Below are 16,960 nucleotides of genomic sequence, written 5' to 3'. Positions count from 1 at the left end.
TCTGTCCATCTATCCATCATCTGTCCATCTATCCATCATCTATCCGTCATCTATCCGTCTATCCATCATCGGCAGGGGTGGCCTGGAACTTGCTGTGTGTGTAAATTGGCCTCAGATTCACTGAGATCTGAGAACATTTGCCTCCCTAGTGCTGGGATTGAAGGTGTGTGCCGCGCCTCCGACCCCCAGTAGAAATGTCTTTAAGAGAACTACTTCATGATATATATATTTTTTTAATTTCAGTTTTGTTTATCTTAACCATGTATCTGCTTGGCCATGTCTTAAATTTGGTCTTGGTTGGTTGCAGGTTCTAGTCACCTGACTCCTTTATTTGAAATGAAAGGAAAGTTTGGGGTTGAGCATAAGGTCAGTGGTCTACAAGGAGGAGCTTGGGTAGACTAGGGACAACTTCCTACTAACTCCTAAGGTTCTGAAAATAGGAAAACCAGAATCTGCACATTTGCTTTTATATAAGGAAACACTAGCCATGTGCAGGAGACTTCACATCTCTAGTTTAACACTTGCTGTTCCAAATGCTACTTGAGGCACTCAGTTGGTTACAGAATGAAAGGCAACAAAGAGGTGCCTCTTCTGTACCTTGTGTCTTTGTTGAGATGTGCTGTTTCAGTATCCTTAATAAAATAAACTGTAATACCAATTTTGTTCACTTTAGGACTGACAGAGAACCTCTGCAATGTTATTGGAAAATTCTGGAGTTGATTGACATGGAGTCATATAGTTGGAATTTACTGGGAATACAATTCAGAATGTGTTATGTTAAAATGTATCTGAATGAAGTATTTAGTTTTCACTTGAAATTTATCTAAATTAGTTTCAAGGAAAGTTATCCCAAAAGTCGCACTACTTTATTACTTTTTATTTCGTTGGAGAGAAACTTGTAGACAGACCCCGAGAGTGCTGTGTAGACAGACCCTGAGAGTGCTGTGTTAGGTGTGCAGAGTGTGAGTTGTAGGAGTTGCTTTGTTTAACACTGTACTTTTACTGTAAATAATGTTTAAGGTATCCCCTATTTTTTTCTCAGAATATGATGTTGACAGTTTTATGAACTTAAGTTACACAGTGAATGACCACAGCTTTTAGTGGTGGACATGTGCATGCCAAGGACTTTGCTTTTTTGTTTTCCCAAATTTGCTAGAATTAAGAATCCATAAAGTTTAGAGATATTTGGCTATTTAGCATTCTTAGAAATGGACTCCGAGCTTTGTGCTGATTATGTTCGAAGTTAGGCAGAGGATTTGAGGATAGAGATGTGATTATAACCAAAACCACCTTACTCGTTCTGCTGTGGTCTAGTCATGTCTATGTTAGAAGGTCATGTAGACGCTTCATGGTGAACATTTCACAGTATTTGGTCTTCTTTGAAGTTTGTGGGTAAATTCTCTTTCCCATGTGTAGATTGGAACCCCTTGGAGCGGGCTCTAAGCTAAGCATATTGTTAATTTTCATGGAGTATGGATTTTAAATACTAATTTAGAATTCCATTTATTTACATTTTATTCTAAAAGTTTTAGAACTTGCTGAGGCCAGCATCCAAAGATGTGATAATTGAGAACTAGTATTCAGGAAACCTTAGAGCTGGAAGCAGTCTTTTGAGTTAGCCTACCTTATAGAGCAGATTGATGTCCAGAGATCTTATGGAAATTGACTTGAAACACTGGCTTGTGACCAGACCAGGCAAAGTTCAGTACACTGCTGTTATCTTTGTATTATAATGTCTTTGTATCATCAGATTTGTACAAAGGTTTTATTTATCTTCAACCTTCTTAAGACCAATTTTTGAAAGTGAGTGTGTGTGTGTGTGCGCGCGTGCGCACGCACAGTAGAGCAGTTACATAAAAGGATTTAATTAGTTACTTATGGGTCCGTTATCTTTACATTTTTTCCTACTGATGCCCAGACTAGCGGAAGCATTTAGTTTATTCTGTTGAGCTTGCAGATAGCTTTTAAAAGCTTTTAGCCTTTCATCTTAGAACTAGGTTTTTTTTTTTTTAACCATAATGTAGCTTTTATTTATCAAAATGTTTGAGTAATTCTTTTGAATGTACTCTGATTAATTGACTAAAATGATTTGAACTTACATTTCTAACTGATACCTAAGGGCTTCTTTAAAAGCTGCACATCTAATGCCCACTTCTTTATCACTAATTTCTCTCTGTGTATATTTAATTAGTAGACAATTGTGGTCAAACTGCAGTTGTAGATTTTGAGAGCCTTTTTAATAAAATGAAATTGATTTCTAGATTTTATGTTTATAGTGTTCTGCATGCTATTTACATAAGCATTCTCCCAGAAAGAGAATGATGTAACTATAAATAACTGTGATAAAAGCAGCCAGATTTACAATTTTATAAATAAACAACCATTTTTATAGTGATCGAATGGGTGTGAATGAATTTAGAAATACTTCTTTTTCCTCCAAAGTGAAACTGGTCCCTAAAAGATAGGGATTGCCAGATCTAAAGTGCCATTATGTTGCTATTCTTGCTGTCTCCTAGCTCAGCTCAGGTGGACTTTTCCACCTCAGTTGGTGGAGGAGGGTATCTAGGTTTAGCTGTATTTATCCTTTTATTGCTGAAACACTTGCAGGGTCTAATAGAACTGTTTTTCTTCTCTTTTTTCTGTATAGTTTTAGTTATTAAAGTAGAAATGCAAGCTAATTAATGATTTTTCTTTACATTACAGATTTGACCCATAGATATCTGTTACTGGCTGTCTGAGTCAGGTAGTGAATTTGGTCTTGGGGAGTCACTGAGGAATAGTAATTGTTCCCTGGAGGCTTGCCCCTGGGGACACAGTCACAGATGCCCATTATAGGGGACCAAGAAGTGGACAGAAGAGGATCTCCTAGAGAAGGTGACATTTAGGGCTGGAAAGCTAGGCGGATGTGTGACAACAGAAGGGTTATTCAGCTGTGAACACTGAGCAGGAATAAGCTTGTGGAAGTCTGGGGTTTCGTTAGACTTGTGCATGCAGTCCATATGGATAAAGGATAGGCTCTGGAAACTGCATGAGAAGTTGAGGGTCTCACACTCCATGCTAACTTTTGTTTTGTCTTTATTTTGGGGAAGCTGCAAAAGCATTTATTGACTATGGGACAGTAATGTGATTTTACTTCTGCTTTAGGTAGGTGCTGCAAACATTGCTGTGTTAAGAATCAGCCAGACAACAAAATCATGAGATAGAAGCCCACAGGGGGTAGAACAGGCAGCCCATGGGTCTGAGGAGAACTTGTTACAAGTATTCTTCTACCCATCCATGTGGATGCTGGTGTATAATACCATGTGTCGGTTCTGGCTAGAGATCTGATTATTTCTAAGGTATCAACCCTGAAATGCTGGTGGACAAAGGATCTGGTTTTGCTCAGTCTGTTTTTACCAGTGTCTTACTTTAGGCTAAAATATGCATGTGGCAAGCATTATGTGCTTTTAGAAAAGCACAGTTACCTCTATAGGCTTGAACATTTATCCTTAGACCATCAAACACATCATGCTACTGTTTTTCCTTTCTGGTAAGTTGCTTTGTACCTCTATGTGGCCTTCTCCCTGTGGTGTTACCTCCTTAGCTTTCAGTGAGAGACTCAGGAGCCATTACAAGGAGCCGTTGAGGTATATAGCATGAGGGTAAGGTTGTCAGGGGTGCCTTTGGCAGTGAATGGTTTTCCTTATTAAAAAATTATGAAGATTTCTCACAGAGACTAATGACATCAGAAATAAACTTTTTTTCTGTGTTTGTATGCTTTTCTGCCCTTAAGTGACTAGTGTGCTTTGATCTTATGGGTGATGACTTATGTATTGTAATCCTCCCTGTTTGCATGGGCTACTAGGAACTTGAGAGTCAAGTTTATCATCAGCAGGTGACATTGAAAAACCCAGGATTTCAATGTGTTGAGCTAAATGTTTTACTTCTTATTATTAAAAAGTTTGTCTGTTTTTTGAGATTAAATTTATTTTGTGAGTGGATTTATTTTATTAGACTTCAGAGACCTTTTTTGGTAATATATAATTTTAAAATGTCAGCTTTAAGGTTTTTGACTGTTACAAATAGGCCTCACGAATTGTGTGTACACTTTGATTAGGTGTGTGTACAACACTGGAACTGCCAAGATGCAGAGTGTGTAGGCTGCTAGCCTTTAAAGATTTCCAAAGAGCTGGTCATACAAATGCTAGAGTGTTCCATTTGTTCCACAGCCAGCCAGAATTTGGAGATGCAATCTTTAATTCTTTAAAAATGTCTTTTGGCCATTCTGTTTGTTTGTTTTGCTGTTTTCCATAGTGGCTTTTTCAGAATGACTGATGGGCTCAAGTACCACTTTTTTGTTTTGTTTTGTTTTGTTGTGTTTTGTTTATTGGCAGTTGAGTAGTCTGTGCCAAGGATCTGGTGGAGCCATTCCTGCCCCCCCATTACCCCTCCCCCGTCCCATGCTCACTTCACTCTGTGTCCCTCTGTCAGCAGCACACTGTCTCACTGCTGTATCTTTACAAAAGGCCTTGCTAACCTTGTTCTCTAAGATTTAAGTTGCCACGGAGATTTTAGAAGCTGCTTATTCAATTCTCCAAATCAAAAAGAATGTTTGGTTGGCTTTTGATTAGAGTGTGGGTACTGTAGATCACTCCGTGAACACACTGTGGGAAAGTTTGATCTGTTAACATGATGTGCTCTTCCCTGTGTTTAAGCCCAATTTATGTCAGCTCGGCATTGTATAATATAGCTTTTGTTGATCCTTGGTCTCCTTAAGTTGTATTTATAAAATGTTTGTTTCCTATTTCTTTATTCTTGTGTTGTAGAAATTAAATTTGTTAAATTTTACTTTTTAATTTAATTTTAAAATGTACCATGAACTTTTCATTCTTAATTCTCTGTAGAATCTTCAGTTCTTTCTTTTGTTTTCTAACCTCACTGTGCATACTGTGGGTACTGGTTTTCTGTTTATTCATGACACGTATTTAGCACTAGATACATCTCACTCTGCTTCATTCGGTAGTGAGCTGAATTCTAAGCTGCAGGACACTTTGGAGCAAACCGAGGTAAGGAGTTTAATTACACATTGGATGTCATTTTCTTCTTGGAGGCTTTTAGCGGGTGCAGGCACATGTTGTTTTTTGTGTTTGTTTTATTTCCCTTGTCCATAGATCACTACATTCAAGTCTCTTGGGCTTCATTTGAAATTTCCATGAAATTAAATCAGATTTAATCTACTTATAAACTAAATAATCTTTCGAGAATTAAGGGGACCTTAAAACCGAATTAGAAGATACACTTTTTTCTAGAAATAGTAAATGAGAAATGGATGTGTCGTCATATTGCAGTACAATATAAATACATATTGTATTTTATAAATTACTTCTCTCTTTGGCCCTGTGAGTTGATTTCATTGTGTTTATTAATTGACTAAAAACCCTCACAAATTCCAAAAACAGACTGCAGTGTAGAGGTGGGAGGCGAGAGTCATCAGGAGCCTTCTAATCCTCCTGCCTACATCAGAGGCCGGCTGCCTCCTGCAGTCTTGGCAATGCAGTGAGCTCGGTTTAAAAAGCAATGCAAGTTCCTGGATTCCCTCTCTGCCTCTTGCTCTCTGATCAGGATACTCTAGTTGTACAAGTTAGACTATCAGATGACCTTTTGTGAAAGAAGTCTGGTCATAAATTATTTAATAATTATAAGAATGTCTGTTTATTTGCTAATCAAAAGCAACTGACTTGAATTCTGTAAGTAAACATTGCTGTGAATATTTTTAATGAGGGCTTTGTTGAAAATTCAATATTCATTCCTAATACAAACAAAAATATTGTTCTGTGCATGTAGAAAATCGTTATTTAAAAATAAAGTCATTGAAATAGAAACCTAGTAAGTGCATTTAAGATGAAAAAGCTTAATTGGGGTATGGATTTTCAAAGTCAGTGTTTGGTTGAAAATTACTTTTTCTTGGTTTCAAAAGAATTACTATATTATTTTTTAAATAATTCTATATATTCAGCTTATATAATTGTGTAATCTAGCAGATATTTGAGGAAATAGTTAAGAAATAGTACAAAATAAGGTCTCTTGAAGTCTATGCTTATTTTGTTTCTTCTGAAATACTAGACATGGGTTTCAAGGTAAAGAAATTACTCATAATGCTAATTATTTATACAAACTTAATTATAATGGCTAATTGTGATTATACTTGGTTTCTACTAACCCAGTAAAATAGTGAATAGTATTAATTATAAGTGGAGGGAATGTGGTCTTAATATTTTCTTTATATTGCCTTGAAAAAAGAAGTTTGAGGGAAGGTAGTCTTAATATTTTCTTGCCTTGGGAAAAAAAGTTTTCTCATCAGCCCTTACTTCTGTTGATTGCATAGGAACAGTTGGATGTAGCTCTTTCCAAAATCTGCAAGAATTTTGACATTAACCATTATACCAAGGTTCAGCAGGCTTACCGGCTTCTTGGAAAAACACAGGTTAGTTCCCAGCAGCTGTCACTCGTGAACCTTTGTGATTGAATCTGATTATTACCAATATGATATCCTTACAAAATTTCACTTAACAAAAGTGCATTTTAATGCTGAACTAATAATGGTAACATCTTACTAACAAGAGTCTCAGGGTGTTAAATAATCTGACAGAAACATCCCAAAACTTTGTTTTAAACTATATTTTCCAGTTTTGATGTTTTCACTATTTTATGTAGGATTTAAGAAGAGTATATTTTACTTGAGAGGCTGAGGCAGGAAGATTGCAAACCCAAGGCCATAGCAAAAATCTGTTAGCAAGCAAGCAAGCAAGCAAGCCAGTAAAACACCGCACAGGAAGGGATGAGACGTACAAGCTAATTACAATTCAAGGGGACATTGCCTGTAGTATCTTCTACCTTAAGTTTGGATCCTGTGAGGGAAATCTTAATAAGGGGCTTTTTTTTGTTTGTTTGTTTGTTTGTTCCTAGACAAGCTAGCCTGACTCCCTCCAATAATATATAAACTATTTCTTACCGAGTACATTTATCTGTCAAATAGATTCCCTTGCAGCTCACAGATTTTCCCAGTACTGTAGCTTGCTATCTAATGTGTGGCTTTGCACACATTATCCACAGCATGAACACTGATCTCAGTTAAGCAAGAATATTTTATTGAACACACACCTCAAGACCACAAAAAAGGACTTGTGAGCCTAGTTGTGGTACCAGTCTATTCTTAGGGCAGGCTTTTTTATAGAAAAAATCAAGTTCAGAAGTTGAGAAAGCAAGGGTGGAGGCAGTACTACATGAATGGCTAGTAGACAGAGTATTATCAGTTAACTGTTATACTGATTGGTCCTACATGATGAGGGTGTGAAGGGTGCTGGATGGGTGGTGAACAGGAAGTTTCCAGAATATTGAGATAACAGGGCATAAGTAATATAACCATGGTGTTAGGACCTTTTAGGAGAATTTTTCAGTGTTAGCTATAGATAATTACACCTCTGGGAACCTGAACTTAACTTCATCTTATGAGCAAAATGGAGACTGAATCCAAAATGGCTCCAGTTATATTAAAGGGAGCAGGACTCAACAGAAACAGGGGAAATGAAACTTGATTGTATCTCCTATATGTAGAATTATGTATTTAGTCGCTCAACCTTTGTACATAATAGACACAAGCATTCATCTTTTTCTTTAAATGGTGCCTTCTTTGAGAATGAAATTCAAGACTATACCAAATGTTTTGAATTCTGTTTAGTATTTAAAAGCTGATTTTTTTTATTTTCTTAATTTTCATATTGTTAGCTGTATCTTGGGAAAACTACAAAAAGAAAGACACTTCATATTTCTGAGTGACATGTGTAAAGACCTTTAGAAATAAGAGTATGACTTTTAATTTTCTCCGTAATACTGTTTTTAATTATTTATTATTCATGGTACCTACTTACTGCATTGTTCCAGGTCCCAGAGTACAGATTGTCATATATATCCTGTTCGGGGGAGGGGAGCCACTGTAGTCAATGTTCTCTTGCCGGGAAGAGACACTATGACCAAGGCAACTCTTAGAAAAGAAAACATTGAGTTGAGAGCTTGCTTACAGTGTCAGAAGGTTGGTCTTATTATCGTGGTGGGGAGCAGAGCACCGCTCAGGCAGTCATGGTGTTGGAGAAATGGCTGAGAGCTTTCCATCCTGAGCCATAGATAGCAGTCAGAGAGAGATGTGGATCTATGCCCTCCTTGATCCACAAGGGCAATGGGAGCAGAAACCCTGTGAGTAAGTACCGTGAATAACCGCATCGGGACCAGCTATCCAGAGGCAGATCACCTATTTTAAGTGATTTAAGACTTACAAAGTTTTGGGGGATTGAGGATAGGCACATCCAGGATGGGCTAAGGTCATTGGTTGGGGGGCTTAGGATACCTGAAATACCTCATTAGCATAGGGAAGCATTTCAGGAATCTCAGGTGCTGGCTAAACGTGTTCTATCAGGACAAAGGAAATTGATCCAGCAATCTAACTGAGGCTACATGACGTTCCTCCAGTAGAGGTATGTGTTGGGCCTAGAATTCCCTCGACAAGGCCACTAATAAAGGGAGTCTTCCATATTGCACTGAACCTAGAGGCTGTCTGGTCATGATGGACTTTGCCCTTAATTAGAGTTTCCCCATAAGAGATAGGGAGTCTGTGCCTGAAACCTCAAAGCCTACCCCCAGTGACACACTTCCTCCAACAAGACCACACATACTCCAGCAAGGTACACCTACTTATCAGTCTAATCCTTTCAGACTGTTCCACTCCCTGGTGACCTAGCATTCAAACATATAAGCCTATGGGAGCCATTCTTACTCAACCCACCACAGATGCACATGTTAAAGCAGTCAGTGAAGATTCTGTCAGGTGGTATAGGAAGTGCTACAAACAGCTATATCCAGAGAAACCAACAAAGTGTGGTGGAAAAACTACTGATTTAAATAGTTTAGTCAGGAAAGGCTTCTCTGAGAAGCTAACCATTGAGAAATCTCCTGAACAGTGTAAGAGACAGAGTGTGGTAAGACAGGTACAATTATATGTGACATAGTTAAGAATGAACCAGAATGCCAGTTACAAATGAGAACTGCAGCACAGTTTCACAGTTCACACTCAGCCTGAGTGGTGTGATGCCATGGTTAGATGAAGGCTGCTTTGCAAACAGTGTGCACTGCACTTAATTCTGAGGATGGTAATGATCTCTGTGCTATTGCTATAGTTGCTGGGGTTTTGCTTCCCTGCTTTGTCAAGTCTCTTGACATGTATTTAAGATTAGGAAATTACATTTTTCTTTTGTCTTTCCTAGACTGCAATGGATCAACTTCATATGCACTTCACTCAAGCCATTCATAACACCGTATTTCAGGTTGTGCTTGGCTATGTGGAGCTGTGTGCAGGAAACACAGACACAAAATTCCAGAAGCTTCAATATAAAGATCTCTGTACGGTAGGTATTAGTTTCTTTAGTCTTCCTTTCTCCCTTAGGTTTTAAATCAGTAATTCCCTGATCCTTCGCACCTATTGTGTGAAGATGCCGATAAAAGCAAGCATGTTTATCATTGTTTCCTTTTCTAATGTGGTTCTTCATAGAGAACAGGTGAGGAGTGGACAGGAAGCGAGGCTGACTGATAGCTCAGGGAATATCTACAGAGCCACAGAGGAAACCAAGCATGGGTTTGCTACTCATTGGGGCTTGGGTGTTTGTTTGTTTGTTTGTTTGTTTGTTTTTCAGATAGCTTGTATTTGGGATTACCTCCCTTAGTCTCTTAAATTTCACATGCTCCCATCTTAACTTGCTTGGCACCTGTTAACCATCAAGTGGCCTTGTAGATGATGTTGTTAGTGTGACTGTAATTGCTAGATGACTAAGTGATATAGCAGGTTATTACAAGTTTGTAATTTCAACAAAATAGGAAGTAATGCCTACTAGTTCAAAAAGCAATTTAAAAAATTTTTTTTTCAAAAAGCATTTTTGACAAATAAAGGTCCAGTCTTTTTACAGTGGTTAGCTCTGGTGTTTATATCTGTTTGTGCATATTGTTTTTGTATGCTTTTTAAAGTCAAGGCTTTATGAGCTGTCCTCTTCCCTCAAATTCTTTTTTTTTTTTTGTTTGTTTGTGATTCCAGTGATTTATTTCCACACTTCAAAATTGTGTCCACAGACTTGGCACTTGAGTAATTAAAATTTGAGTGTGATACTAAATTTTTACCTTAATAATAGTGTCATATATTCAAATATTTCAATTTCTGAGTAAATAGTGCTTTCTCATGTAGTGGCGCACGCTGATAGAATTTGCTGAAGGAGGCAGAGGCAGGACGATCACGAGTTCGAGGCCAGCCTGGGCTATCTTCAAATTCTTAGTTCTACAATTAAGACAACCATGTGCTTTGATGAGTGAAAAGTTATGCACAATGTGTTTCTTACTGTGTTTCTTTGGATTATTTTCACTTAAAAAAAGTGATGATAAGGTGATCTTTTGACATAGCTGTATTGCTTTAAATTACAACAAATAGCTTATCATTGTGGATTATATCTTGAGTAAATGCTTTTTAAAGTTACTCCTAAAAGATATCTGGTACCTCATTACAAAGGTAATCATATCTATGTGGTAGCAGTTGAACTGTATATAACTCAGTTGTGGGCACAGTTGGTTTGCTAACACTCTAGAGCTTAGTCATAGGAGGCACTCATACATGTAAAATATTGCCCAGTATGAAGAAGTAAAACATCTTTCAGAGAGGAGTATAGTATAGACTGTCTGTGGCAGTTCTGGGCTAGCATGTAGCCTCAGGTGATTGCAGAATTGCTTTAATTCTTTCCCAAAACTGGTGCCCAAGAAATAGACAGCCTGTGTGGTGTGCCGCAGTGTTCAGCGACTGTCACCTTTTCTTTTAAGTTCCTGCATAGTGCCGCCCTGCACAGCCGCTCCTCCCTCCCTTCACTAATGCTCAGCACAGGTAGGACCGACTGGGATCAGCGGTGCAGTGCTTGAGAATGTATGTGAGGCCTGCTTTGGGGGGTGGGGAAAAATGACTTCAGTTCAGTTTGTTGATTAGTGTATCAGAATAATACCGTTTAGTGACTTTGTTCTATAAAAGATGGTGGTTATCTCAAGGAAGTGAAAGTAGAAGGCCTTTGATGTTGACTAAGGAAGTTAATGAAAAAAACCTAAGCACATTTTTCTCATGGGAACAAGTAAGGTCCTCACTGGCATCACTCAGGCAAGGGAGTAATTCAGGAAGGAGTCTGGTCATAGGGCATGGAGTTTTTAACTCTCTGTGCTGGTGGGACTCTGTTCTGCCTCCTGTTAAAAGTAGCTGGTGACAGTCAGCAGATACAGACACAAGGTCTCAGGAATCAGGGAGCACTGGAGACCATCATGCTGACCAGTGCTCTGGAAACAAGAAGGGCGAGCCTGGGAACCTGTGTTTCATGTTGCTATACTGTGGCTGTATTTTCAATGAAGTACTTGGTCATAAGTTGTTTTGAAAATATTCAAAATTAAGATAATTGAATGACACGAAGTAATCTGGAGGTAGACATCCTCTGAGCAGAGAAGTGTGCTTCTTTAGTTGGGCAGATCTTGGGAATGAAAGGAGACAATGCCAGCCTGCTTTCTTCTTGATGCCGTACCTAACATGTCAGCCTGAGTGAGCAGGATTGAAGTGGAGATAGTTTTTAACAAATCCTCCTTTTACAAAGAAAGTGGGCAAAATTATGTCCTATTTTTATTAACTGGTAAACAGTGTCTCATAGGCCCAGCAGAGAAAACAAAACCTCTGTTCTCTTTTACTATTTCTCCAGTTCTAGAGGTTAACATACAGCTATCAGCAGAAACAAAATAATTAACCAGTAGAAAATCATTTGAAACCTGCTGAAAACTGCTGTTCTTAATTCAGTAGTGTTCTTATATTTAAATAATGTAAATATTTAAATAATTATGGTCATTTCAGATTCCATCATACACTTTATCATTTGTAACTTTGAAATACATATTATAATGATGTAGGCATTGCTTGTTTTATAATGCTAGTCTATACCTGTTTGATTAAGGATACTTACCAGCAGTTACAAACAGCTAACACTGAACTCAAGAGACAGTTCTGTGTCACAGTTGTCATTTGTGCAGTACACTTTTGCATTACCTTTTTGTTTGTATTCCTCTTTAGCACTAATGATCAAATGCCCAATAGGTGAGAATGGCAGTTTTCTCCACAAGCTGTTTGTATTTGTGAGTCAGGCGTCTAGTCAAGTGGTAGGAATATTTGTCATGTCTCGTGCTATGCAGGAGTCATGGCCAAGGAAGTAACAAGGATGGACTCCAAGCTCAGCCCTGTCCCATCCAGTTCTTTTCTTTTTCTGCTGTTGCTGATGTGTTTGGGTGGTTAGAAATTACATAAGATATTAACATTACATACAGCATGGCACATGCAGAAACCATTAGAGGTTTACAGCAGAGGGAATGTCTTTTAGGCACTTTTCCACTTAGAGCTTTCAGCTCACTGAGGCTAGTGCTGTTTTAACCAGGGACTGCCCATACAGCAGCATTTTCCAGTGGTGTTAATGACCCTGTGGCTGTGGTATTTGGGTAAATCCGTGAATCTCTCTCTGTATGTGTGCGAATCTGGATCTTGGTAAGATATCAGAGCATCTGTTCTCTGCATGTTTGTTAGGATGTGAGTAGAGGGCTAAACCTAAATATGAAACAACAAAAATGCCCTAGGAACCTCTGGGAATTTCTGTTTGGTCTTTCTGATTTTTTTTTTTAAATATATACTTAAGAGTTTTCCTATGAGATCAATTGTATAATAAATAAGAGACTCTCAGTCTCATATTCATCACTTTTCACTGAAGCGACTTCGAAAAGATATTCTTTGACTATATGCTTCAAGTTCAGAATTTAGAGTGTTTACCCTATGCATTGAAAGTCAACCAAACTCAGTTTATAATGAAGACTAACATGTAGCTGCTTGAGAAGTCAATTTCTGCATTTGAGTTTTGATCAGGGAGTCTCCTGGCAGGGGTTGATAGTAGAGATGGAAGGTCCTAGGCTTTCTCTGAGCCTATTGTGGTGAGCTGGGAGGTCAGATCCATGGAGTTTAAGCATCAGTCAAGATTAGATTGGGGGCCTTCATTTGTTCAGGCTGTGCTCACGTTTCTTCACTGTGAGAGCCAGGTTTGCAGATCCAGATCTTGTAGTGGGTGCTTGTTGCACTCTGTGCTCATCCAAGTTAGGAGAATGGAATGTCTTTTCTATATGTGTGGAAAAATTTCCCCTTAAACATTATTTTATTTAAACTCTTCCTTTTCTGTACTAAACATTGTTTCTCAGAGGCTTCAGCTAGGGACGGAAGTCCATGCATCACTGCCCATGCAGAATTATTGACTGGTTTGATCATGAGTTTGGTAGTGAAGCAGAGCTCACTATATAGCCTGAGCTGGACTTGAGCTTATAACACACCACCCTCCATCTCTTGTGTTAGATTTTAGGTCTGTGCCACCATGCCTAACTCTGACTTGCAAATGGTTTTAAGTACATGGCTAGGAAGAATTGTGTTTTGAATGTAGATGCTAATTGCTTGCATGGTAGAGTGGAAATGGCTCAATTATGCAAAATGACTCTTATTGCCAGCATAGGTTGCAAGTACAGAGGTTAATATGCCATAATTTATATACATTGAAAACACTTTTTAAAAAATCATTACATTTATTTAGTAAAATGGTCTCTAAAGTTTATATTTTAAATATTAACTTCGATGAGAGTTACCTTGCAATCTGGTATTAAATTTATTATTCTCATATGCTTGTACACATTGATGTATTGGATTAGAATAAAATTTGAGTTCTTTTGGAAGACTTTTAGACAAGATCATTGATTCAGCCATAACTTTGAATCATTTACACTTGAATCAGTGACAAACAAGTTTGCTGTAATTTCAGTTGATTTTGAAAAAAAATGGCAGACATTAATATATCTTGCTTGATACATCTGTAAACTACAGTAAGCTCCTGAGTGATAGCATAGGAGAGGAGCTTAGAGAGAGCATAGGGAGGAGCCCTAAGAAAGAACATAAGGAGGAGCCCCAAGGGATGGCATAGGGGAGGAGCCCCAAGGGATGACATAGGGGAGGAGCCCCAAGGGATGGCATAGGGGAGGAGCCCCAAGGGATGGCATAGGGGAGGAGCCCCAAGAGAGCATAGGGGAGGAGCCCCAAGAGAGCACAGGGGAGGAGCCTCTTTTCCTCACATTGTGTAGAATAAAAGGTAGTAGAATTAAGTTTTAATTTTATGGGTTGATAAACTATGATCTGTTGTAGAAATTGTTTGACTGTAACAGTTAACAGTTATTTTTATAGTCCTAATGTTTCTGAAAAAAAATATTCCTGATACTATCTTCCTCTTCTAGGCAAAATGTTGGGCTATACCTAGATGAAATGTAATTGCATAATATAAATGTATATTAAGTACTGTTGAATTTGTGAAAAAAAATTTTTTTAAGTTGGCCTCAGAGGAGCTTTTGTTTTGAGTACAGGATCCCTGAAGTGCAGCCTGGAACTTTTTTGAGTTTTGTTTTACTTGGCCATATATTTTTAATCTTTCCTAATTTTGTTCTTTTTTTTTTTTAAGTGTATATTTGACAAGAAATGAGTCAGGTATAATGATGTGCTAAATTAAACTGAAGAAAAATAAGCAAAATTGGCTCATTGTGAGCTAGCAATTATAAAAATAAGCATGTGAAATTATTTTACATGACTACATGCTATTCTTTTATGTATATGAATGATAGTTTCTTCTGCATATTCCTGAGTTTGGGGTTTATATAGACTCCAGTGGTTTTAGTTACACATTTTGTTATGGTGCATCATCAGGATACATTTCTAGGGGTAGGATTGCATGGTTGAAGTTGCTGTTTTGTTAGGTGATTCCTATGAGATTATACCATTTCAGGTTCCTTTCAGCAGTGGTGTGGGAATTGTGTTTGGCTTTCCCTGTCTAGATTAGATAAACTAAGCATCCTCTCCCATGTCATCCTTTGTGTTTCAGTTTGTGAAGCATATTCTTTTGTGTTTGCAAGCCACCCCCATAACCAGACAGTTGTTTCGATTCTTCTCTTTTCTGAAAGAGGCATCTTACTGTACTGTCCAGGCTGGCCTCGAACTCATAGGCCCATTCCCCTGCCTTAGCTTTCCAACGAGTAAGGACTTCAGGCATACACTGCCACATCCAGCTTTTCACTCATTAGAATTCCATCTAGACATGAGATATTAGTTCTTTATATTTGTATGTGGATTTTTCAACTATTTTGTTTGCATTTTGACTTGTTTATGGTCATGTAAATTCTGCTTTTAGTGTAAAAATAGTTTTGTTACCTCTGAATGTTGAGTTTCTAGAAGAGAACCTTGTATCAACATTAGAAAGGAAATGCTTCATATTTTCTCTTACTTCCGTATAGTTATAGATTTTATTTAACTTTCTTACTATTCTTTTTATGGTGGATGAAGTGTGTCTAATTTTGACTTTACTCTACTGCCTGTCTAGTCGCTGAACTCTGAAAACAACTGCCTCATGATGCGAGGAGCCCCCTCCCCCATATGCTAGGTTTTCATGAGAGAATGGGTATTTTAAATTGGTATCTTAATAAGATCTAGAATTAGATTAAGTAGAATATATCAATAACACTGAGCTGTCCTCATCGAGAGTACCTTGACTTTCTGTTAGCTCGGGTCCTTTACATTTTTGACAGTGTCATTTTTCTTACGGAGTCTTTGAATATATATTGCAAAGATTATTTCTAAAGCATTTTATCTCTTTTATTGTAAAATAAATGATTTTTATTGGTATGAGTCCTGTTATTTTTTATAACCCTTATTGTTGCTGGGTTATTAATGAGTTAGTTTTATAGATCTGTAGGAATTTTCATTTATTATGTCAGTTAGTAGATTAAAGTAGGTTTTTGTTTGTATGGCCCCTAGTTGTTTAGTCTAACTGTTTTGACCAGTATCTCCCAAAACTGTTGAATAGTGGGGGTCATTCTTAATATAATCACAAGTCGTCAGTAAGGAGTGGCTCTGGATGAGTGGTGGTCAGTTTTTTGGTTTGGTGTCTGTGAGGCAGTCACTTGGTTTTGCCTTCTTAGATTATTAATAGGGAACACAGTATTAATTTGTTTTATAATATTAAACCAGTATTTTGTTATAAGCCTTACATGGGCACTCTGGTTCTAGAGGTTAGCTCTTCTGCTTTGTGTGGTTCAGCTTGAGAAATTTGACATGCTTACACATAAGTGTGCTGAGACATCCTGGTTAGTGTTTGATAAATAATGAGTTTTGGGAGGAGTGAAGTTATTCTGGGAAGGAAAGGTCTTCTTGAGAGTGAGGTGACTGACATGTGAGCATCCCAGGCATGCTGCATCACAAGCAGCCCTGTTGGTATGTAAACTTCTCGAGCAGCCCCATGGAGGCTGTGGGCCTGGGAGCGTGCTGAGGAACAGCCTAACACATCTGTCTATTCTCCGGAGCCATCTCTGCTATCGCTTCCCCTGGAGGACTACTCACTCCAGTGCCTGAGCCCGTCAGTGCTTATAAGCAGAGTCCTTGCTGGTGGATTGCGCACAAACGTAAAGGGTCTAGAAAATCTGACAAGGTGTCAAATGCTGCCTTAATAGAGATGAGAAGCCTGAAAGGTAGACTAGGTAGAGAAACACAGAAGGTCTCTTAGAGATGTAGAGAGGTTGGGCCCAGAGCCCTAATGGTGATCCCTTAGAACGTTGCAGTGTTCCACAATTTTTGTTTGTAATAGCTTGCTTTAAAATGATTTACTTTACTGGAATATCTGTGAGTTCTGGAGTACTTGTAGAATTTGAAGTTGTAAATCTAGTCACCATTTTTCTAGTTGTAACTCTGGTCCAAGGATAAATATAAAGCCATGTCTGCTTAGTTAGACATGTGTTTGAAAAGTATATATGTATTTGG

General features: G+C 38.0%; 1 protein-coding gene across 3 annotated transcripts in view; it reads left to right on the top strand.

The window, feature by feature from the left end:
- The window catches only part of Vps50 (VPS50 subunit of EARP/GARPII complex), a 104,537-nt gene that overhangs the window by 30,757 nt on the left and 56,820 nt on the right, over positions 1-16,960 (top strand). For all 3 annotated transcript variants that reach the window (XM_034519306.2, XM_034519305.2, XM_076913062.1), the window contains 3 exons: positions 5,003-5,045; positions 6,365-6,463; positions 9,294-9,434. In XM_034519306.2, the coding sequence (XP_034375197.1) occupies positions 5,003-5,045; positions 6,365-6,463; positions 9,294-9,434 (283 nt within the window). The remainder of the gene's footprint in view (positions 1-5,002; positions 5,046-6,364; positions 6,464-9,293; positions 9,435-16,960) is intronic.

The sequence above is a fragment of the Arvicanthis niloticus genome, chromosome 15, assembly GCF_011762505.2.
Source record: "Arvicanthis niloticus isolate mArvNil1 chromosome 15, mArvNil1.pat.X, whole genome shotgun sequence".
Classification (NCBI taxonomy): Eukaryota; Metazoa; Chordata; class Mammalia; order Rodentia; family Muridae; genus Arvicanthis; species Arvicanthis niloticus.
This window is presented reverse-complemented; position numbering and strand designations above follow the sequence as displayed.